This window comes from Capra hircus, chromosome 13, assembly GCF_001704415.2.
Source record: "Capra hircus breed San Clemente chromosome 13, ASM170441v1, whole genome shotgun sequence".
Taxonomy (NCBI): Eukaryota; Metazoa; Chordata; class Mammalia; order Artiodactyla; family Bovidae; genus Capra; species Capra hircus.
In genome coordinates, this window is record NC_030820.1 from 53,451,416 (window position 1) to 53,473,714 (window position 22,299).

Here is a 22,299-nt window from a genome sequence, read left to right on the forward strand (position 1 = left end):
CAGCTCCAAGTCCCACACCTCCTGCCTGATCAGTGACTCCCCTCTCCCCTCTCCTGGCACTTAGGTCTGGCCACGTGGCCAGTGGCACCTGTGACCACTTGGTGGGCAGCTTTCTCGGCAGGTGTTAACTGGTCAGTTAGTGCCCAGACTGACCTGGCCCAGGGGGTGGCCCTCAGGGTGGAGCCTAGGGTGCCTGAGAAGGCCCGAGAGGGGCTGTCCCTGGTGGCATAGGTGTGGCTGGCACGGCTGCCTCATCACAGGGATATGGGTGGTGGCTCAGTGGGGCAGGGACAGACTGCTGGGAACAGCCCTGCCCACATGCTGCTCCCAGCTGGACCGGAGAAGGTGGCAGGGCCGGACGGCCCAGTTTTGCTGCTGCACCAGCCATGGGGTCTGAGGGCCAGGCTCCCCTGGGCCCCCAGTACGTGGGCCTCTGGGACTTTGAGGCTCGGACTGCTGAGGAGCTGAGCTTCCGGGCAGGGGACCTCTTCCACGTGGCCAGAAAGGAGGAGGAGTGGTGGTGGGCCGTGCGGCTGGATGGGGCGGGCCGGGCCCTGGCTGAAGGCTACGTGCCCCACAACTACCTGGCTGAGAAGGAGACGGTGGAGTTGGAGCCGTGAGTGTCCCTGTGGCCCTGGTGGGTCACTCCAAGGCACCCCCATCCCTGGGCTATGCAGCCCCTCTTGAGCTTGGGAAAGGAGTCTGTGGGGACAGAGCTCTGTGCCTCTGTGGCTGGGCTCTGGGGGGTGTGGGCAGGCGCCTTGGGCAGCCACAGATTGGGAACCCATGGCTCCATATCCCTACCCCTGTCCCCCCGAGAGGCCGGGCCTACCATCCTGGTCTTGGGATCCCTGGCTGGGTGTCTGTGTGTGACTTCCGGGGAGGGGGTCCTGAGGCTGTGGTCCCTCCCCTGGGCTTCCCCATGGTCAGTGCACGGTGTGGGACCCAGAGAGGGCAAAGTCTGGGCCTTCTGGGGAGTGAAGCTTTGCTCCCCTTCCAAATACCCGAAATCAGACATGTGGTCTCATCAGACGGAGTGGGAAGGCTGTTGAGACAGGCCAGCCGGAGTGTGGGCCACAGACATGCTTCCTGTGCCAGCATGACTGCCTGTCACTGGTGAGATAGCTCCGGGAGGTGTCTACAGTCCTGAGGGGCTGCCCAGGAATCTTGGGCCACAGGAGTGGCCTGGCCTGGGCTGCTCACGACCCGAGGAGGTTCTGTGGACTCTGGGTAGGCAGTCCCTGTGTGCCATGCGCCCCACTGATGGAGTGCCTACTGTGTCTTCCTGGAGGGACACAGCACACACTGGATGGCCTCAGGCGGGATCAGCATGGCCAGGGCAAAGGCCCCGAGTCCCTGGGAACACAGCACATTTGAGAAGTGGAAGGAGGCAAGGAGGTGGGGTTGGGAGCAAAGGGGAGAGACTCCAGAGGTGCTGGGCAGGTGGGTGGGAGTGGGCTGTGAACCCCACAGGGCTCAGTGCTGGGCAGTGGTCCTCTTGTGCGGGTGCTCACATTTCAACAGGGCCTGAGGAGTTGAGGGTACAAAGGGCAGAGCGGCTGGCAGCAGAGGTTCCCTGGGGAGTCCCACTGGCCCCACCTTGCCCTCCAGAGTCCAGGCTGGGCCCTGCCCTGGTGCTGGGAGTCGGGGTGTGAGAATGGGTGTGTGCTGGTACGTGTGAATCCTCAGATCCCAGGGCTTTTGAGCACCATATGTCTGTGGCCCCAGGGGGAGAAGGTACCACAGGGTCACAGGACAGTGTAGCCCAGGAACTTCCCTGGTGGTCCAGTGTTTCAGATGCCGCGCTGCCATTGCAGGGGTGTGGGTTCCATCCCTGGTTGGGAAACTAAGATCCCATACCCTGCATGTTGTCTGGCAAGGCCAAAATGAAAAAAAAAAAAAACCCACAAAAAACCCAAACAAGATGGGTCCAAGTGCATGGCTGCAGAGTCACATCTGAAGTTGGGGATGGGTCGCTGCACCCATAGGATGGGGGGCTCTATCCCCACAGACAGGGGATGCCCCAGGCAGAGTGGTGGGGGGCCTTTCCCACTTCTGGATCTCCAGGCCTTTCCTGGTATCCAGAATTGACCACTTGGGACATTTGGGGTTGGCAATGGGCAAAGAAGGGTGCTCTGGGTCAGTGAGTGTCAGAGGGCATCTGTGGGTTTGGGCTGGGACACAACTCAAGGAGGCAGAGGGTCAGGTCAGGTGGGGGCTGGGACTCAAGGTAGGGGCCAAGACTTAAGGCAGGGGCACTGGGGGGATCTGCTCTGCTCAGGGTACCCCCATGCTGCAGGTGGTTCTTCGGCCGAATCTCTCGCTCGGAAGCTCTGCACCGACTGCAGGCCATGGGCAACGAGCAGGGGTCCTTCCTGATCCGCGTCAGTGAGAAGACAGGCGCCGATTACGTCCTCTCGGGTACCCACTTCCTGCCCTCCCCGCTCCACAGCCGCCTCCCCACCCCCGGGCCTGACTTCCAGACTTCTGGTTCCTAAACCCTTCGTGCATGTAGAGCTCAGCCCCTCTGGCCTATCCTCTCCCCCGCCCTGGGACGTCTAGACCTTGCCCTGGGAGCTCTGACCCTTGGTGGGCGAGGGCCCCAAGGTCTGGGCTCCTGTCCCGAGGTCCTGTTGGGTCCTTACTTTCTCCATTGGGGGCCCCTCTTGGCACCTGCTCATGAGTGCCCCACTCTGTGCAGTGCGGGACCAGCAGACCGTGCGCCACTACAAGATCTGGTGGCGGGCCGGCCGGCTGCACCTCAACGAGGCTGTGTCCTTCCCTGGCCTGTCCGAGCTCGTGGACCACCACAAGGTCCAGAGCCTGTCCCACGGCCTGTGGCTGACCTCGCCCTGCAGGAAGGTAGGGGCCCCTGACCCCCATGCCAGACCCTGGCCTCCCCACTGCCCCTTACAGGGGTATGGAACCCTCCAGTGGAGATGGGTGTGGGTCTTTGCCTCAACTGCCTGGGGACCCTTGGGGACACTCTCTGGGGACTCTGGCAGCCAGCCAGCTGTGTTTGTACAGAGCCGGGCATGGGGGGAGGGTGGGCACTCTCACCCCCGGGTCAGCAAGAGGTCAGCTGTGTTCCTGCCATGTCCTGAGTCTCTCCGGCCATATGCCCTGGCCGGCAGCCAGACAGGACTTTTGTCTGAATGGCAATCAGGCCAGTGTCACTGGTTCAGAGCAGGTGGAGGGTGCTTTTTGTCTGCTGGACACAGAAGGGGTCAGCTTGGCTGGGGGCAGCCTCTGTGAGCCCGGCTACATGCTGGACACCAGGACCCTCCCCAGCAGGACGTGGCTGAGGCTGACTTCATGCGGACGGGTGCCCCCGCCCATGTCCCTGCAGCACGAGCCAGAGCCCCTGCCCCACTGTGATGACTGGGAGAGGCCACGGGAGGAGTTCACGCTCTGCAGGAAGCTGGGCTCCGGCTACTTCGGGGAGGTCTTTGAAGGGCTCTGGAAGGACAAGGTCCGAGTGGCCATCAAGGTGATCGCCCGAGGTCAGTGGGCCAGTGGGGGTCGGGTGGCCCAGCAGCCTTGGGCCCTGACGGCCCGCCAACCACTCAGCACCCTGATCTGGACCATGTGTGGCATCCAGCGCGGCGTCTGGGTGGCTTTCTGCTTTCATGCTGCTGCCCAAGTGCACTTATCCTGACAGGAAATTTTAAATTCTTAATGTAAATGGAAGAAAAGCCCTTAGAATAAGTAATCACCAGAGATCTAAAAAGGTTCATCTAGACTCTTCTTAGATGAACCACCAGAGGTTCAGATCACCCACTTCAGGAACCGGGGACCCAGGGCTGCAAGCGAGCACATCTAGGGGGTGTTCTAGCTCCACATCAAGCTGGGCAGGGGTAAACCCCATGGGGGTGTCTGTGGTGCCTGGGGTGTGGGGAGAGCTGCTGGTGGGCATAGTAGACCCCCATGTGAACAGTGGGGATGAGGCTGGGTCTGACCTGGCATCCTGGCCTGGGAGATGGAGTATCTGGAAGGGTGCCCACATTTCCTGAGCTGCTGCTGGTGTGGCTGGGTGCAGGGGCAGGCTGAGGGCCCCCAGCTTCTCCAGGGGCCACACCCAGCGATGCCGCCCACCCCCACAGCCGACCTTCTGCACCAGCACACGTTCCAGTCGGAGATCCAGGCCATGAAGAAGCTGCGGCACAAGCACATCCTGGCTCTGTACGCAGTGGCGTCCGTGGGGGACCCGGTGTACATTGTCACGGAGCTCATGCCGAAGGGGAGCCTGCTGGAGCTGCTGAGAGGTGAGTGGGGGCACCAGAGTGACTGTGCCCGCTGGAGGGAACTGGAGACGTGCACAGATGTGTACCCCACACCACGCACAGGACAGCCTGGGGTTCTGGGGGGTTCCTCAGCACTTTTCTGCTTACGAAAGGATTTAAAATAGCTTGTGATGAATGTACCACTCGTTGACAAAATACAGATAAGATCAAAGACAAGAAAAGCCTCCCATCACTCCTGTACCCACAGTGAACTGAGGCCTCTTTAGTCAAAGCCTTGGTGTGGCTGCCCACCCCTCCTGCTACTGGGACACACAGCCTAGTCTCACTGCTGTTCTCTCTTCCTAGAAGACACTGTCCCTTCTTCTGGTGTTTGTGAACATGCTTACACAGCCACACACCCACACACACTTGCACGCCGTGTGTCTCATTGACGCACATACCTCATCATCTATAACAAGAGCTGTCACTTAACACCCAGACCAGACAACCACAGCCAGTGAGCAGAGGCGCCACTGTGTGCAGACGTGGCCTGACTGCAGAGATGCTGCAAAAGAAAGAAGTGTGCATCCAGGATAAACTACACCCAGTATGCATGTGTGCACATCAGGGGGTCTATTTTAATATAGCAACATTGGGAATACTTTCCATGTGATAATTGCAAGCAGTTTCCCATATCATTAAATGTTCATCAGAAATGAAATCCTGGTAGTCTGTGAGCCACCACGTGGATGTGCCATGTCCACTTAGGTGCCTGTTGTTGACACCTTCTAAGGTTTTCATGTAAATAATGCTGGGCTGAACATCTGTGTACATATGTCTGCGTTCTTACTTCTTCAATGCGGATTCCCAGAAGGAAATTCCAAAGGGTTATGTGCTGACTGTATCAGCCTCTACAAGGCCTGCAGTGGCTCCACAGTTCCAATTTGAAATCAGGCCATCTGCCCTTTGCCCCAACCCTTCCCCTGAGCACGTGAGTCTGCAGAGAGGACTTGGCCCTGGCTGGTCCTGTTCACCCTGGCCTCCCCTGGCCTCTGCAGACTCTGATGAGAAAGCCCTGCCCATTTCGGAGCTGATGGACATTGCAGCACAGGTGGCCGAGGGCATGTGCTACCTGGAATCGCAGAACTACATCCACCGGGACCTGGCTGCCAGGAACATCCTCGTGGGGGAAAACAATATCTGCAAAGTTGGGGACTTCGGGCTGGCCAGGCTCATCAAGGTAGGGGTGGGGCAGGGTAGAGAGCTGAGGGGGCGGGGCATGGGCAGTGAGGGCACGAGCCACCGGAAGTTCCTGTGGCCTTCTTGTTCTCAGGTGAGATATGGGCTATGGAGCCCAAGCTGTCCCTTGACAGGGTTAGGAGGCTTCTGGGAGGGCAGTGCAGGCGCTTGGACGAGTCTAGGAGGACAGCTCTGTGCCCAGAAGCTGCGAACACGGAAGTCCCTGCTGAGCGGGTGGGTGGCAACAGCAGGGCAGGGCAGGGCGCACAGGCAAGCGGGGTGTGGGGGAGGCACCTGGCCCAGCAGGCTGGCAACACAAGCACTTCCAGGACTCCCATTAACACTAAGTTGAGAGGGTTCCTTCAGTCATGACACCCAGAGCTAAGTGTCAGCCATTCCTGACTGCTCCTCAAGCAGACCCTGCGTCCCCCTAGCTTGGCTGTTAATCTGCTGCCCCTGCCAAAGTCTTTTTGAAGCTCACTGGAAGCTCACTTTCAGGGATTCTCTGCCCCTTGTTCTGGGAGCCTTTCCACTGGGTTCTGCGACTGTGGTTTTCCGGGGCATGGCCTGTGGGTATCTAGGCACGGTCTGCCAGCTCAGCTCCCAGGAAGCCATGACATGGTGTGGGTCCTGACTGCACAGTTGCCCACCACATGCCAGGCTCCTCTGGCCTATCCCTGCTGCAGGGGCGGCCCCCAGGCCCACCCCCAGCATGTGTCTGATTGCAGGAGGACATCTATCTCTCCTATGACCACAACATCCCTTATAAGTGGACTGCCCCAGAGGCGCTCTCCCGAGGGCATTACTCCATCAAGTCTGACGTCTGGTCCTTCGGGATTCTCCTCCATGAGATTTTCAGCAGGGGTCAGACGCCCTATCCAGGTATTGGGCCCCAGCATTGCAGACTGTCATTAGGGCAGTAGGGGGCTGCCTCCTTGTCACACCACCCTGCACCACTCACTGGGTATCTTCCAGGGCCACCAGCCAAAAGAGGGCGGTAGGAGTGCCAGGTGTGCAGAGAGTACTGGCCTCCTGCCTCCAGAGCCTCTTTGTACCATCCACCATAGGCATGTCCAACCAGGAGGCCTTCCTGAGGGTGGAGAGCGGCTACCGCATGCCCCGCCCCCCAGAGTGCCCGCCCACCACACACAAGCTGATGCTCTCCTGCTGGCACAAGGACCCTGAGCAGAGACCCTACTTCAAAGGGCTGTGGGAGAAGCTCTCCAGCTTAACAAGGTACGAGAACCCGCTCTGAGCTCACAGCCTCCCTGCAGATGCCCAGAGGCCAGGCCAGCCCTCATGAGTCAGGCAAGGCCTGAGGGACCTCAGATCATGGCTGTGGGCCACCCTGATTCACTGAGGATTTGCTGAAGGTATGGACCACTCCCAGAACCAGCCGGACACTCCTGGGAAGGGGCTCTGGCAGGCCTGGGCCTACGCCTTCCCCAATGCAGCCTGGAGCTGGGGCTGTCCCTTTCCCCGATGCCAGCACCTGCAAAATGCCAGGCACCCCACAGCCAACGTCTGCTCTGGAGGCTCCAGGAGCCAGATCACCCCTTTCCTCAAAATGGACCTGTCCCTGGTCCTGACTTGAAGCCCACCAACTAGCAGGACCAGGGTCAAGCCTCCCTGGCCATGTGGTGGGGACCTAGGCTTTGGCTGCACCCCCTCTGGCCCCTGGCCCTGCCTGAGCCTCGGACTTGAGGGGGCATGATTTCCCAGTCCTCTGCAGAGATAGGCACTGACACCTGCTCCCTGGGGCCAGTGCTGTTCCTGTCCACCTGCCCTGGCAACACCTGCCCTGAGGTGTCGGGGTCTCATCTGGACAATGTGGCCAGGACTGGGTGGGGGTCATGCTAACCCTTGAGGTGGACCCCCCACTCAGCCTTAGCACTGACCACCAGCCTTCCCTGCGACCACAGGAGAGCCTGCCCCCCAAGCCTGCAACCTGCCTGGACACACAGAGGACAGGCAGGACAGATGGTGTAGGCTTTAGGGGCTATTAGCCACCCAAATGCCTCGGGATGGACTCATGTGACTTAGAATGGAGTTGGGGAGGGGTGGCCAGAGGAGGATGGGCCCCTCCAGCAGAGCCCAGCCCTTGAAGCAGGGGAGGCCACCCCTCTAAGCCTCTGACTTCACACCAAAGCTCTGTCCACTGCCTCACTGAACTGCCTTCTCCTGACCCCACACCCCAGTCAAACTCTGCTGGCCCTGAATGTGGACACCACCAGCCCACCCCCCTCAGGCCTATCCCAGGAGGCTGGCAGAGGATGAGGACCCCTCCCCCGCAACACCACACAGGCCTGGAGTCAGACTCTGCCCAAAGCTGGGATTCCCTGGTGAGAGGGACCCACAGGAGCCTCCCACACTTGCTTCCCGTGTGCCTCAGTGGGGTGCCAGGGGCCTCAGATCCACTCTGGGGATTGGGGGCCCTGTCCAGAGTGTGTCCTACAAGAGAAAAGGGGAGGTAACACCCATAACAGAAGACATGTGGGAGAAAAGTTTGAGGACTGCCTCCTCAAGGTCCTCCAGGGGGCACCGGCATCCCTCTGACCCCAAGGTAGAGACCCCACCAGCCTCCTATAGCAGCAGCAGGAGGGGCCAAGGGTGGAATCACATAGAGGGCTCTGACCTCGGCATCTGCCTTGGAAGCTTCTGCTCCAATTCTTGGACTGCCTGCTCTCCCTGATTTCCCAAAATAGCCAGGCACCCCACCCCTTCTCAGATGCAAGGCTCCACACTCACTGGAGCTGTCTGCCCACATGATCCTGGGCCGGACCTCAGAGGACACCCCCTAGGAGGGGTTCCAGGAAGGCCCAGGGAGCATGACCAGCTCTCACACCTGGGAATGAGAAGGTTGAGGCGTTAGTGACTTCTCCCTCGGGGGTGGGGGAGCACACGGCTCTCTCGCGCGCTCTCTCTCTCTCTCTCTCTCTCACACACACACACACACCAGGCTGCTCACTCCTGGAGTTTATTGTCCACTTGGTGCAAGGCACAGGGTCATGGGGTGTGAGGAAGGCGCGTTCATGTGGCTCGGATGGCAGAGAGTGGTATTCTCTCAACTTCCTTTTTGGTGTTTTGCTGTTTTGATATTAAAAACCAAACTGCTTCCCCTGACTGCAGCCTGCTTGGTCTTGGGGAAAGGAGGGGAAGGGAGGGTACAGGGCAGGGGGAGGAAGAGGGCTCTGATGAGCCTAGCGCCTTGGAAGGAAGCCTGGCAGCTGGTGATGGTGACTCAGGACGGGGGCCTGCAGTTGGTTTTGCCAGGCTGGCCGCTGGGCTGCTGCTTCCCCACAGCTTCCCGAGCCAGGTCACAGGTGATCGTGCTGGTGGAGGCCTGGGCAGACTCCGAGCTGGGGGAGAGCAGGAAGTCAGAAGCTGTTTCCACTTGTCCCCGCCCCTCCCCAGACACTGGTCCCCAGAAAGGCACACTCACTGCTCTGGAGACTCCAGCACTGTGGCCATGAACGGGAGACTGGACTTCCCGAAGAAGAAGCTAGCCCACCAGTGTCCGGGGTCTGCTTTGGGGAGACCTAAGAGGAGCAAGGCAAAGTCAGGGTGCTGCTGTCACTCCCTGGGCACAGACCTGGGAACAGAGGAGTCACTGCACTCACCTGGGTGGTGGGGGATGGCTTCCCCAGGGTACTCGGCACTTCCGCAGGAGCTGTTACTGGAAGTGGAGCCCAGGCGGCCTGGAGAGAAGAGGCCCGTTCAGCTCCACGGGGCACCGGGCCTCAAGTCCACCCGGCTAAGCACTAGCTTCACCGGCAGCGCAGCCCGGTGTCAAGGGTCCTTAGCAGCTCACTACCCACCCGGATACAGGTTCTCAAGCAACTGGAGCTGACCCCACAAGCTCTAGGCGGGGGAGCTCAAGACGCCTGGGGCGCGGGCAAGGGGCTGACTTACGCCGGTAGTAGTCGTGGGTGGCCACGAGCGAGCCGCTGGAGGGGATGGCTGCCATGCTCTTGCTTGCGGGCTGGTGGAAACCTGCGCACGCGGGGGTCGGAGAGCCCCTTCGGTCACTGCTGCCTCCGCAGAAGGGCGCTCCCCACCCGGGCTGAGTCGACCCACTCGGACCCCAGGGTCAGGTCAGCCCCTTGGGCTCCCGGGAGGGGCGGAGGCCGGGTTTGTTTACCAAGTCGAGGAGGGGATCCGGAACTCTCGGCCCGCCCTCTCCGCGCGGGCGGCTCCAACCAGCCAGAACCGGCCGCGAGGGACAACAAAGGCGCTTTGTGCGCTGGGCCGCAGGCCTGGGGCTCCGGAAAGCGGCCCTACCTGTGGCTGGCGCGCCCCTAGCTCCGTGCCCCTGGTCCTATCCGTCGCCCCCTGCCCACCCGCGCCCTTCCGACTTCCCGGTCGCCCGGCGGTCAGCCCCGCCAGCCGTCGCGCACCGGCCGCCCCCTGCTGCCCATTCAGGCCGCTCGACTTCATCCACGCGCCGCCCGGGCCCCACCTCGGCGGCGACCCCTCGAGGGCCTCGGCGTGAGATCACGGACGGTGGGCACGGGGGCGCTAGGCCACAGAGCCCATCTGCGTAAGAAAAAGCAGGCTGCCACTCCGCAAACCAGACGTGAGGGCGCGCACGCGCGGACGCGTCCCCCTTATAAGGTGGTACAGCCCCGCTCTCGGCCCCGCCCCAGCCCCGACGAGACCCGCCCTATGTCGGCCCCGCCCCAGCCCGATGAGACTCCGCCCCGATATCGGCCCCGCCCCAGGTAGGCTCCGATCCCTCCCTTGCTAGGCTCCGGTCCCGCCCCGCCTAATTGGCTGCGAGGCCAACTAGGCCCCGCCCCAAGCTCAGCTTGGCCCCGCCCCTCCCCGCCCCAGTGGCGTGGCCCTTGCTGGTCCGCCCTGGAGGAAGTTCAGTCCCGTTGTCTGTCTAACTTGGATTGCCGGGCAGCGCATCCTAGCCTGGTGTTGGCTTGAGGTGGTTAAATAACCGCCGCCCCAGCCTGAAAACAGGCCCTGTCTCTCTCCCACCTCCCATCCCCGCTTCCTGGGCCCCATCATTTGGGACCGAGGCTCCCTGCTAGTCCAGCCTGTTTGCACCTTTCTGGCTTATCGGAGGCGGCAGGTGTGCTGGACAGTGGCCCCTGCACTTCCAGTCTGTTTTTGCTGCTGTCCACAGCCCAGGGCTGAGCCCCAGTCGTGCCCCCGCAATGCCCGTCTGCTCTGGCCTTGGCTCATAATGGGGTCCTCCCCACTCTCACCCTGGACAGATAACAGGGTGTTGGCTAGTGAGTGCCCAGCCCTCAACCAGATGTGGGCCCCCACTGGTGCATGCCCTCCCCCAGCTGTTGGCCTGGTGGTACCCAGAACGAGCTGTGTGCCAGGGGCCTTCCAGCTCTTCAGCAACTTCATTGTGGGTGGGAAGCTGGGGAGCCCACCCATGTTCACTGCACGGTGCCAGGGGCTTCAGAACCAATTCTGCGTTCCCAGCTCCAGCCTGTGTCCAGCTGGTTGGCAAGCCTAGGTTGGCGAGGAGAGTGGAAAGTAGGGCAGACAGATGGGGCAGGGTGCTTATGTCAGTGGGGGTGAGTAGAGAGCTCTGGGGACGTCTCCAGTAGCTGTGAGATCCCTAGTTTGGGCAGCCCCAGCATGTTCCCTGTGGAGTCTGGGCCACACCCTGGCTCTGCAACCAGGAAGGAGGATTTTCTTTCCGGTGTGGAAAATAGCCTTCTCCCCCACCCTCAGCCTCCTCCAGGCCCCAGGCCCCAGGCCCCAGGCCCCAACTGCCCTTGAAGGGGAAGCCTCCCTGTTCTCCTCCTGGGTCTTTGGTGCTAGCCCTGGCTGGACAGTTTGGTCCTGTGGGCTGGGAAAGAGACAGGTGCCCTGACTGGACCTTGGGCCATTCTGTCTACCGGGCACTCTGGTGGGCTGAGCACCTGCTGTGAGTACATGGGCTTGCTTGGACACAAGGATTGGTGGTGAATCAGGTAGGTGCCCCTTCCAGCAGAGGGGCTAGTTAAGAGAGAGTAGCCACACTTGGTGGTGGTGGGGAACAGGAGACGGGGTGTCAGGCTTAAGCTGAGGGCTGAGCAAGAAGGAGGTGAGGTGGAGCCCAGTGCTCAGAGCTGCTGGGCAAGAGCAGGGGCTCCTCTGGGCCTGGACAGGGGTCCATGGAAGACCTGCGATGGGAGTGGCAGCCAGGCATGCCTACTGCTCACTGAAGGATCATTGATAAGGTCAGTGCAGTTGGCACCAAGAGGGTGGAATGTTCAGGCAAGACCCATGCTTGTCTTGCTCTCGCTCACCTTCCCAGGCCACCTTTCAGCAGCCCACTGGCCAGCCTGCCCCCATCCACCCCAGTCTCAAACTCACCAATGATTTTAAGAGTGGATAATCCGAAAAAAGGGTAGTTTTTTTTTAAGTGATAGTGTAAAGGCTGCATTTACTAAGCCAGAAAGGTAGAGGTTCTGCCAGTCACTCCCCATAGCTGGCCTCAGGGCCCCTGAGTGGATGGTGGCATGTCCTGGTTAGAGTGGAAAAAGGGGTAGGGCTTTTGGCCTCCATCTGGTCTAGCCCCTCCATCTGGTGTGAAGGACCCTCACCACTGGGCCCTGTACATTCCCTGGACTCCTGCATCCCTGTAGTCGGTGTCCAAGTGTGTGGGCATCTCGTGGGTGCCCGTCGCTTGTGCCTCCAACAGAACCGGGGTTCCTGGGACAAAAGCTGGAGAGGCCAGCATGAGGGGCCCGCCCAGGACCATGGACAGCTCATATGATCAGAAAGTGGGGCTAGGATTTGGCAAGGTGCCTGCTCTGGATCCTGGGCCTGCTCAGGACGGGGCACAGCTAGGAAACTGAGAGCTGCTGCCATTCCTGGGGGCCAGGGAGGCACACAGAGTACCCCTGGGGGAGAGGGGCAGCAGTGTGAGGAGTGGAACCCCTGAGGCAGACCCATTCCATGGTGGGGTCTGAGCAGAGAGAGCTTAGGGGCAGGGGGCCACCAGGCTTCTGCTGGGAGGTGCTCAGAGCTGGAGGCTGGTGCTGACCTTGCTGCTGTGGCTTCTACCACCCAGAGCTCGTGGATAACCCACGTGTGCGCCGGGGGTGGTGAGTGGGAGACACTGCCCTCTCCAGGCTCAGTCCTCTGAAGCTGAGACAGTGCTGCCTTAGCACCAGCACAGAGATGCAGAGGCCCTGGGGCCAGAGGGAGCCCTGGTGCACTGGGCTGTGGGTGTGTGTGCGTGCTAAGTTGCTACAGTCATGTCTGACTCTTTGCGACCCTATGAACTGTAGTCCACCAGGCTCCTCTGTCCATGGGATTCTTGAGGAAGAATGGTAGAGTGGGTTGACATTTCCTCCTCCAGGGGATCTTCCCCACGTGGGATTGAACCTGTATTTCTTGTGTCTCCAGCATTGGCAGGCAGGTTTTTTGTTTTTTTTTTTAACCACTAGTGCCACCTGGGAAGCCCAGACTTGTGGGGGTGGGGAGGTTGAAGTTAAGTCCTGCCTCCTGGTGGGGAGTAGAGGATGAGATGTCCCAGCAAGTCCACAGGGGTGGGTGAGCATGTGGCACTTTAGTCACTCCAGGCAGGCCTCACAGCCTTCCAGTCCTGCCCCTGGGACCTCGGCAGCCTCTCCTCCTTGGGGATCCCAAACAGTGCCAGGCCCCTGGGATGGCCCTGATGCAGCCATATCCCCATCTGTTCCCTGAGGGACCCAGACCCCTGCGTCCCTGGGGCTCCCTGGGCCTGGCTCAGGCCTGGGCAGCTGGGTAGGAGGGCTAGGGGAGAAGGGAAGATGTGCAGGGTTGGTGGGTCCTGAAACCCCTTCTCCTGGCCTCAAGAAACCATGGGGTCCCCACCACCAAGCAGAGCTCAGCTCCCAGGGTGACAGGAAGCTTCAGACCCTCAAGGGAGAGACCGGGAGGAATTCTCAGGCTGCCCTCTTTCCAGGTCAGGGCTGAGACCCCCCCTTCCCCCCACCAAGAGGCTGTTGCTCATCTCCCACATCCAGAGCTCAGTGGTCCTCAACTCGGCTCCATTCTCTCCGCCCCCAGACCCTGGCTCTAGCCAACAGGGCTCTGCTCAGTCTGATCAGGCCATATGATACCCCTCACTGGTCAGAGCCTTTGAGCCTGTACCTGGGGGGCTGAGGTCAAGGCCAGCAATGCCCTGGGGTCACCTTTGGCAGCCCAGATCTAGGAACCTGGGCTGGCAGGGCACTTGGATGTGACTTGCTGTGGCTGGTTCCTGTTTGGGACTCCTTCCTGTAGGAGTGTCTTGGGAGTAGCTGCTGAGACAGAGGGTGGGGTCAGGATGTGTGTTGGTGACCAGCACCCTGGGAGGGAGCTGAGGGATGCAGGACTGGGTGAGGGGTGGTGTCAACTCAGGTGGTTGGCCCAGAGGGGCTGCAATGGGGTCCATCAGGAGTCCTGGAGTGAGGAGAGATCATTACTGTTGAACTGCATTGAGGCCCAGGCAGCCAACCAGGAAATTGAGCCCTTGGGCATGATAGCTTTGCAGCCCAGGCCAGCCCTAGAGGAGGGGGTAGTGGGGGCCGCTCCCAGCTAGGCACTGAGGCCTTCCCTGAAGGAACTCTGGTGGGGGCTTCCCCCAGCTTCCCAAGCTACCTTTCAGTGGCCCACTGGCCAGCCTGCCCCCATCCACCCCAGTCTCAATCTCACCAATGATTGCAAGAGTGGGATAATCCAAAAAAAGGGTAGTTTTTTTTCTTTTTTTTTTTAAAGCAGTAATGTAAAGGCTGCATTTACTAAGCCAGGAAGGTAGGGGTTCTGCCAATCACTCCCCATAGCTGGCCTCAGGGCCCCTGAGTGGATGGTGACATGTCCTGCTTAGAGCGGGGACAGGGGTAGGGATCTCGGCCTCCATCTAGTCTTGCCCCAGCCTGTGGACAGCATGGCCTGATCCCCAGATGGGCGACACCTCTGTCTGGGATTCCCAGAGGTGCCGAGTGGACCTCAAGGTCCTTGTGTTGCTGACATCCCTGGGTGCGGCTCCAGCATTGGGGGAACACAGGCTCTGGGCCTTGAGGCCTGGGCTGGGGCTGCTCTAACTTTAGAGTGGGTGTGACAGGGGCTAGGCTTAGGAGAGGCTGGCCCGGGCCTTCTACCATCCCTTGGGGATGGTGGCCCGAGTGCTCGGGGGCTCGTCCGGTGCTCAGAGTGGGCAGGCTGAGTGTGGGGTCAGGACGCAGTGCCTGAGCCTCCAGCCACCTGGGGAAGTGGTGGCATGAAAGCCGTAGGGAGGCCAGAGACAGTAACACGCGGGACATCCTCACTGTAGAGGGAACAGGACAGCTGATGGCCATGGCTCCCTGGGTTTGGGGCAAGACTTGGGCCTGGGGTTGGGGTCCCGGCTGAGCAGCAGGGACTCATGGGGTTCCTGAGCCCCATCCCTTCCTGCGCAGACTGATAGGAGCAGCACCTTCCTGACAGGTGTTCTGTGAAGACCAGACAGGGCGGCAAGGGGCTGGCTCAAACTCCAGGCTGCTGCTGTCATGGGCCCTGTGTTGTCGCTCTTGCCACAGGTGTTTGGGTGTGAGGTGAGCGCTCTGTCAAAGGCTGAGCAGAGCTGGGGCCCTCAGGGCTTCTCCTTCTGCCCCTGGAGAACAGGCTTCCCAGTAGGACTCCAGCCCAGGCCCTGCCCCTGCCCTTCAGGTCAGAACGCCCTCTTCCCTGGGGCCCAGCTATGCCAGGTTTCAGCACTAGCTGGAGCTCCTGTAAGTGATGTCACCACTTGCAGAAGAAATAAAACTACTGACTAATACGTAATGAATGCCTACTATGTGGGGGGCACTTTGTGTGGCCAGATGATCACTCATCCACTTGTCCTTAGTGTCCTTGTTGGTAAAACAGGAAAGCACCAGGACCTAGCACATAGCAGGTGCTTATTAAAAGTCACTATTTATAGCACTTTTGGCTACTGAAAACAACCTAATTTTTTTTTTTTTTTTTTTGCTGGTTAAGTAAAATCTGGGAGGGCTGAGCTTGAACCTGTTCTGTCCCCAGTAACTAAGAAAGACTTGGCCCTGTTGTAGGCATTTAAGAAATATATCTGATGACAGCGTGAACTGTGTAAAGACATGACAGATTTCCAGCATGAAGGAGTGAGGAGGTCAAGAAGATTTTCCCTTAAAAAGCAAATAAAAAACTAGGAACAAGCATTGCAATGCCCTGGAATTCCATCCAAGACATTAAACAACCCACAAAGCGTTTATTCATCAAGAATACCGAGCTTTGGGGTAAGATCTAAAATTCCTCAGTGAAGAAGCACCAGGAGAACCCCAGTTGGCGTGAGAAATGACACCCGGCAAACAGGTTTACTGGGATGGCAGATGCTATAGTGACCAACGAAGGCTTTAAAGCAACTGATGTAAAAATGCACCAACACACAACTGTGAGCATTTGTGTCAAGTGATGGAGAATGAGGTTGACAAACCCAGTTATGATCGAAACCATACAAGAAATAGAAAAGGAGATCCTTGGGAGTTCCCTGGTCCAGTGGTTAAGAATTCCCCTGCCAATGCAGGGGACACAGGTTCCATCTCTGGTCTGGAAAGATCCCACATGCCTCAGGGCAACTAAGCTTGTGCATCACAACTACTGAGCCCACGCCTCCAGAGCCCCTGCTCTGCAATAAGTTACCACAAAGAGAAGCCCATTTACTGCAACTACAGTGTAGCCCCCGCTCTCCTCTCTGCAACTAGAGAAAAGCCCAGGGGCAGCAATGAAGATCCAGTGCAGCCAAAAGTAACTCATAAATAATTTTTTAAAAAGAAAGAAAGAAAATGTCTTCAGTCTTGTAAAGAGCATCACTTACAACCAACCAGCTTCTGGCAAGTAGGCCAATGTGGTCCTTGATGGAGAAAGACAGGGTCTTTTCCCAGCACCAGGCAGGCAGCAAAGATGTCCACTCTCACCACAATTATTCGATGTCTACCAGAAGTCTTAGCGGGTGCAATGAGGCAAGAGAAAGAAAAGGCATCCAGATTGAAAGTGAGAAATAAAACTGTCCCTCTCCAAGATACCGTGGTGGTTGTCATCAAGGAATATACAAAAAAACCTAATGAGCGAAAGAGATTTAGCCAGACACAGTCAACACACAAAAACCAGTTCTACTCCTGATTTACTAATGATTTACAACTAGAAGCAGAAAGTTAAAAAACACCATATATAATAGCCACACTCTGCCATGAAAAACTTAGGTGTAAACCTGATAAGATTTGTATGCCAAAAATTAAATGCTAATGACAGAAACCAGTGAAGGCCTGAATAATGGAGACTCAACACAGTAGAGATGTCTGTTCCCTCCAAACTGATGTACATATTTAATGCAATTCCAGTAAAAATCTCAGCAAGGTCTTTGAAGATGTAGGTCCTAAATCTAACACAGATGAACTATGATAACTAAAATATGTTTGAAAAATAATATAGAGAAATAGCAATACCCAAATCTTTTTATTGAGGTAAAATTCCCATAAACTAACCACTTTAGAGTGGGCAGCTCAGCAGCAACCATTTAATACATTGACAGTTGTGTAACCATCCCTCCACATTTCATCACCCCAAAAGGAAACCCATTTTATCCATTAAGCAACTCCCTCCCTTTGCCCCTCCCCTAGCCCCTGGTGACCACTGATCCATTTTCTGTCTCTATGATTTTACTCGTTCTGGACATTTCATGTGAGTGGAATCATACAGTCTTTGCCTGGCCTTTTACTGATGCCTTCTTTCACTCAGCATACTGTTTTCAAGGGTTATCCACACTGTAGCATGCATCAGCACGTTTCCCCCCCCCAAAATTGTTTCACTGCTGTAAAATACACATAACAATTTACCATCTTAACCATTCCCCCCCCACCCCCCCACTTTGGCTGCAGCACACAGCTTTTGAGATCTTTTTTCCCTGACCAGGGATTGAACCTGTGCCCCCTGCAGTGGAAGCACAGAGTCCTAACCACTGGACCAGGGAAGTCCCCAAGCCCAGGTGGAAATAGTGGGTGTGCCTTCATTGGGTCTTCTGCTCAGGATTTCAAAAGGGCAGGGAGAGGGTGGGATGATTTGGGAGAATGGCATTGAAGCATGTAGAATATCATATGAAACAAATCGCCAGTCCAGGTTCGATGCAGGATACTGGATGCTTGGGGCTGGTGCACTGGGACAACCCAGAGGGATAGTACAGGGAGGGAGGAGGGAGGGGGGTTCAGGATGGGGAACACGTGTATACCTGTGGCAGATTCATGTTGATGTATGGCAAAACCAATACAATATTGTAAAGTAATTAACCTCCAATTAAAATAAATAAGTTTATATTTTGAAAAAAGGGTACAATCAAGGTGCCTGTGTTTCCTTCAGGGGCTTGGGGGAATGTATTTGAAGGTCACGTGGTGGTTGCCAGAGTCGTCTGGGGCTGTAGTACTGAAGTTCCTGCTTTCTCGGTGGCGGATAACAGGAGCCATGCTCAGCTTTGAGAGGCAACCCACAGTTCCTGACACATGGCCCCTGGCCTCTCACAACCTGGAAGCTCACTTCTTCAAGGCCAAGAGGGGAACCTCCTGCTCCGGTCTGCAAAGACCAAGTCTTAAACACTGCAGACCAATCAGGAGCATGACAGTGCATTACCTTTGTCATGTGCTGCTGGCTACACGTGGCCACAGGTTCCTTCTGCCCTCAAGGGGAAAGGTTATTCCAGGGTATGACTCCTTGAAGGACTCCTCAGACTGTGTCCACCAGGAGCTGAGATTGAAACAAAAACACCGGAAGACCAGCCTTGCCAGGTGGCATTGGCACTTGGGCCTGGCCAGAATGAAGAGATTGCTCACTTATTTTTTAGGAGAAAAGATTATACTGAGAGCAATGCCTACTCTAGGCTCCATCTAAGAAGAGATAAAAGTGAGCTCCATAAAGAGCTCTGGGGGAACAAAACTGGAAGCTGAATCTTATCGAGTGTAGGGTCTTGGGAGGCACTTTGGGGTTCCCAGATTGACACAAACAAAGCATGAAAACAAGCCCACCAAAATCCAGTAATGGAATGGCTGCTAAAATGAGAACCAACAGCATTCCAAGGAAGGTAACAGAATCCAGAGTCTTTACAGAATGTTCATTATTCAGCCAAAAATCACTCAGTTCAGTTCACTCAGTTGTGTCTGACTCTTTGTGACGCCAAGGACTGCAGCATGCCAGGCTTCCCTGTCCATCACCTGGAGCTTGCTCAAATTCATGTCCATCAAGTTGGTAATGCCATCCAACCATCTCATCCTCTGTCATCCCCTTCTCCTCCCGCCTTCAATCTTTCTCAGCATCAGAATCTTTTCCACTGAGTCAGTTCTTCACATCAGGTGGCCAAAGTATTGGAGCTTCAGCTTCAGCATCAGTCCATCCAATGAATATTCAGGATTGATTTCCTTTAGGATTGACTGCTTTGATTACCTTGCAGTCCAAGGGACTCTAAGAGTCTTCTCCAACACCATGGTTCAAAAGCATCAATTCTTCAGCACTCAGCCTTCTTTATGGTCCAATTCTCATATCCATACATGACTACTGGAAAAACCATAGCTTTGACTAGATGGACCTTTGTCAGCAAAGTGATGTCTCTGCTTTTTAATATGTTTTCTAGGTTGGCCATAGCTTTTCTTCCAAGGAGCAAGCGTCTTTTCATTTCACAGCTGCAGTCACCATCTTCAGTGATTTTGGAGCCCAAGAACATAAAGTCTACCACTGTTTCCCCATCTATTTGTCATGAAGTGATGGGACCGGATGCCATGATCTTAGTTTTTTGAATGTTGAATTTTAAGCCAACTTTTTCACTCTCGTCTTTCATTTTCATCAAGAGGCTCTTTAGTTCCTCGTCACTTTCTGCCATAAGGATTGTATCATCTGCATATCTGAGGTTATTGATATTTCTCCAGGAAATCTTGATTCCAGCCTGTGCTTCATCCAGCCCAGCATTTTGCATGATGTACTCTGCATATAGATTAAATGAGCAGGGTGACAATATACAGCCTTAACGTACTCCTTTCCCAATTTGAAACCAGTCTGTTGTTCCATGTCTGGTTCTAACTGTTGCTTCTTGACCTGCATACAGATTTCTCAGGAGGCGGTTAAGGTGGTCTGGTAAAAGTCGCTAGACATGCAAAAAAATAGTAAAATTTCCTCCCTGTCAAGGGAAAACACTAGCTGTCATTTAGTTTTTTCTTGGAGGTAAATTCACCCTTCACTGCCTGCTTTGTAAAAGTGGATCTGCTCACTGAGGAGGAGAAATGCTTACTGTAATTTTATCCACTGTCCCAGAGCAAGTATCAAAGGATGAATTTACCAGCCAGGAGGCAGTACACAAATGACTGGAATAATGTACACACATACACACGGCTCAAAACCCTACCCACGTGGCCTATAGCAGACAGGAATGCTCACACAAGTGGCTCGCAGGATCATTTTTGGCAGCTCAGAACTGGAAATGGAATACTACACAGCAGTGAAAATGGAATGCTACACAGCAGTGAAGAAACAAACACCTCCCAGATGCAGGAGCACAGGTGCAAGTCACACATGTGGTGGCTGGTGAAAGACGCCAGAAAAAAGAACAGAAGCTACATGGACCATTCACGCAAAGCTTAAGAGCCTGCAAAGTGATGTCTGGCAGGAGAAGCCCAAGTAGGGGTGCTTTTGAGGGTACAACAGAGTGTTTTATTTCTTGACCTGGTGGTCAAGCTCAACTGTGCTTCGTGCAGTTTCTCTAAGTGGTTCAAGGACAGGCTGGAGCCCTGTCTCCCTCAGTGCCCAGTCCTTTCCCTGCGCTCCTGCATCAGTCATTCTAACATCTCCGGAGGCCCCCAGCTCCCTAAGCAGGTTATTCCCAACTGTGCAATTGAGGGGAGCTCTATTCAAAAGCAGGAAACGAGGGCTCCAGGGTTGCTAAGGAGCTTCCTGTTCCCCAGGGAAATTTCTGAACCTGGGATTGGGAGGCTGGCTTAGGGCTGAGACCTCTCTCTCCCCCACACCAGGGCAGGGGGCCAGGGTAACCCATCCAGGTGTGAGAGGAGTCCATGACAGAGCACGTGCCCACCTGGGCCCAGAGAACACTGACTATGAGGGGTCGTTGGGCCTGCAGACCCTCCCCTGGTTCTCCCTGTGTCCCTGGCCCACGGTAGTGCTGCATCTTCTTAACCCAAGATCTCTGGATTAAGATCTGGCTGATCTCTCCATCTCTCTGTTGGCCTCTCAACCTGCAGTGAACTGAATGGGGGGACCTGGCCACTCCCTCTTCCTAGCACCAAGCTGGATCGCCGCCCCTTCGCAGTGGCCCAGAGCCAGGGGCCCAGCCCACCGGAACCCCCTCTTCTGTTTCCCCGAAGCAGGGGTGCTGCTCTAGTGCAGGCGGGGCCGCCTAGGTTCCTGGGGAGTGAGGGCTTGGGGGGAGGAGTCTGAGGGCCTGGGGGGGAGGAGTCTGAAGACTGACTCCATCACCATGGTTACGGCTTCCTGCTGCTGCTGTTGTACGGGTGGGCGGGCGGACAGCTCCCTTAGCCCCAGTGTGCGTGGGGGCGGGGCGGGCTGGCTGCCCTCCCCCTCTCTAAGGGGTGGTGTCTCCCTCTCTAAGCTGTTCTGGCTGACTCAGGTCAGTCCCATTCTCCCAGACACGCTCGGTTTGGCAGGTGATGTGTTTGGGGGCCTGCATTGTCCAGCAAGTCACCCCGACCCCCCTCCAACCCGCCGCCCCCTTTCTTTCACTAGGCCCGGAGACCCAGCCCAGGGCTGGCAGGCTGGTGGGGCCTCGGCGGTCTTGGGGTCTTGCTGGCGTACACGTGCCCTGGCCCCGCCCCGGCCCCGCCCCTTCTCTGATTAGGGGCCGTGACTTTGCTCTTCTGCGGGGAGCTGGTTGCAGAGAACGCCTCCTCACCATGGAGACACTTAATTTGCGGCCTCGAGGGCATCTCGGTCCCCTGAGTACCCGGCCTGAAGAGCTGGGGGCGGGGAACGTGTCCCCGAGGCCTTCCAGGGTCCCACTGCCCAGCTAGACCTGGAGACAGGTGCGACTGACCCCGCACGTGAGGATGCTCACCGATGCCCAGGGGTCAGAGGGCAGCCAGTGTAGCCCAAGGGCAGGGGGTGAAGTCGTTCTGAGACACCGCGCGGCCCACCCTCTCCCCGCCCCGCCCGGGTGGCCGTCCCCACCTGTTGCGGCCGCGGCCCCCCAGGAAGGCGCACCGCACAGGTGGAATGCTCTGCATTTGCAGGTTATTATTAACCCGGCGGTGACATCACCCGCAGCCAATGGGAGGCGGGTTTATTTCCAGGGCTGACAGCTTGATAACGGTTAATTTTAGCTGGATCTTCTTTCCCTAGGCTGGTGAAAACCCCGCCTGCCAAAGAGGGGGCCGCGTGTGTCGCCCCAAACAGCTCACTGGGCCTGGGAGCTGGGGGGGTTGAAGAGGCAGGGCCTGTACCCCTCTTTCTGTCTGCTCCCCAGAAGCTGCCTTGGGAGGCAGCACCAACCTCCTTAGCTGGAGCCCCTTCCTTGCTATCCCCCACCCATAACCTTGGCTGCTACTGGGGGCACCAATGGCTCAGATGTGGGAAAGGGAGGCTACGGGGGCGGAGCCTGACTTGGGAGGAGCAGAGCACAAGTGGGACCTGGATGGGCTTGTCCAGAAGCAGCACTGACCTGGCTCAGGTCTTCCAAGCTATCTGCAAGCTCTGCTCTCCTTGCTGTGTGACCTCAGGCACTGTGTTTTGCCTCTCTGTGCCCAGTTGATTCTTGATCCATGGACCCTCAGGCTGCCTGGGAGCCCCACCATGCAAGGCTGGGTGACTGTGGCTGTCTAGTACATCATGTAGTGTTTAGTACTGCTTAGTATTTTGTGGT

The 22,299-nt window shown here is 57.1% G+C and overlaps 2 protein-coding genes across 2 annotated transcripts; one reads left to right on the top strand and one right to left on the bottom strand.

Moving 5' to 3' along the window:
- PTK6 (protein tyrosine kinase 6) lies at positions 279-8,507 on the top strand. Its single transcript, XM_005688276.3, has 8 exons — positions 279-616; positions 2,300-2,421; positions 2,702-2,862; positions 3,350-3,503; positions 4,104-4,265; positions 5,282-5,463; positions 6,191-6,344; positions 6,530-8,507. The coding sequence occupies exons 1-8, from the start codon at positions 387-389 to the stop codon at positions 6,715-6,717; spliced, it is 1,353 nt and encodes a 450-aa protein (XP_005688333.2). The 5' UTR covers positions 279-386; the 3' UTR covers positions 6,718-8,507.
- PPDPF (pancreatic progenitor cell differentiation and proliferation factor) lies at positions 8,424-10,083 on the bottom strand. Its single transcript, XM_018057534.1, is given in 6 exon segments — positions 8,424-8,723; positions 8,725-8,821; positions 8,905-9,001; positions 9,083-9,160; positions 9,375-9,455; positions 9,860-10,083. Coding segments are annotated over 6 exon segments (624 nt in total). The 5' UTR covers positions 9,900-10,083; the 3' UTR covers positions 8,424-8,492.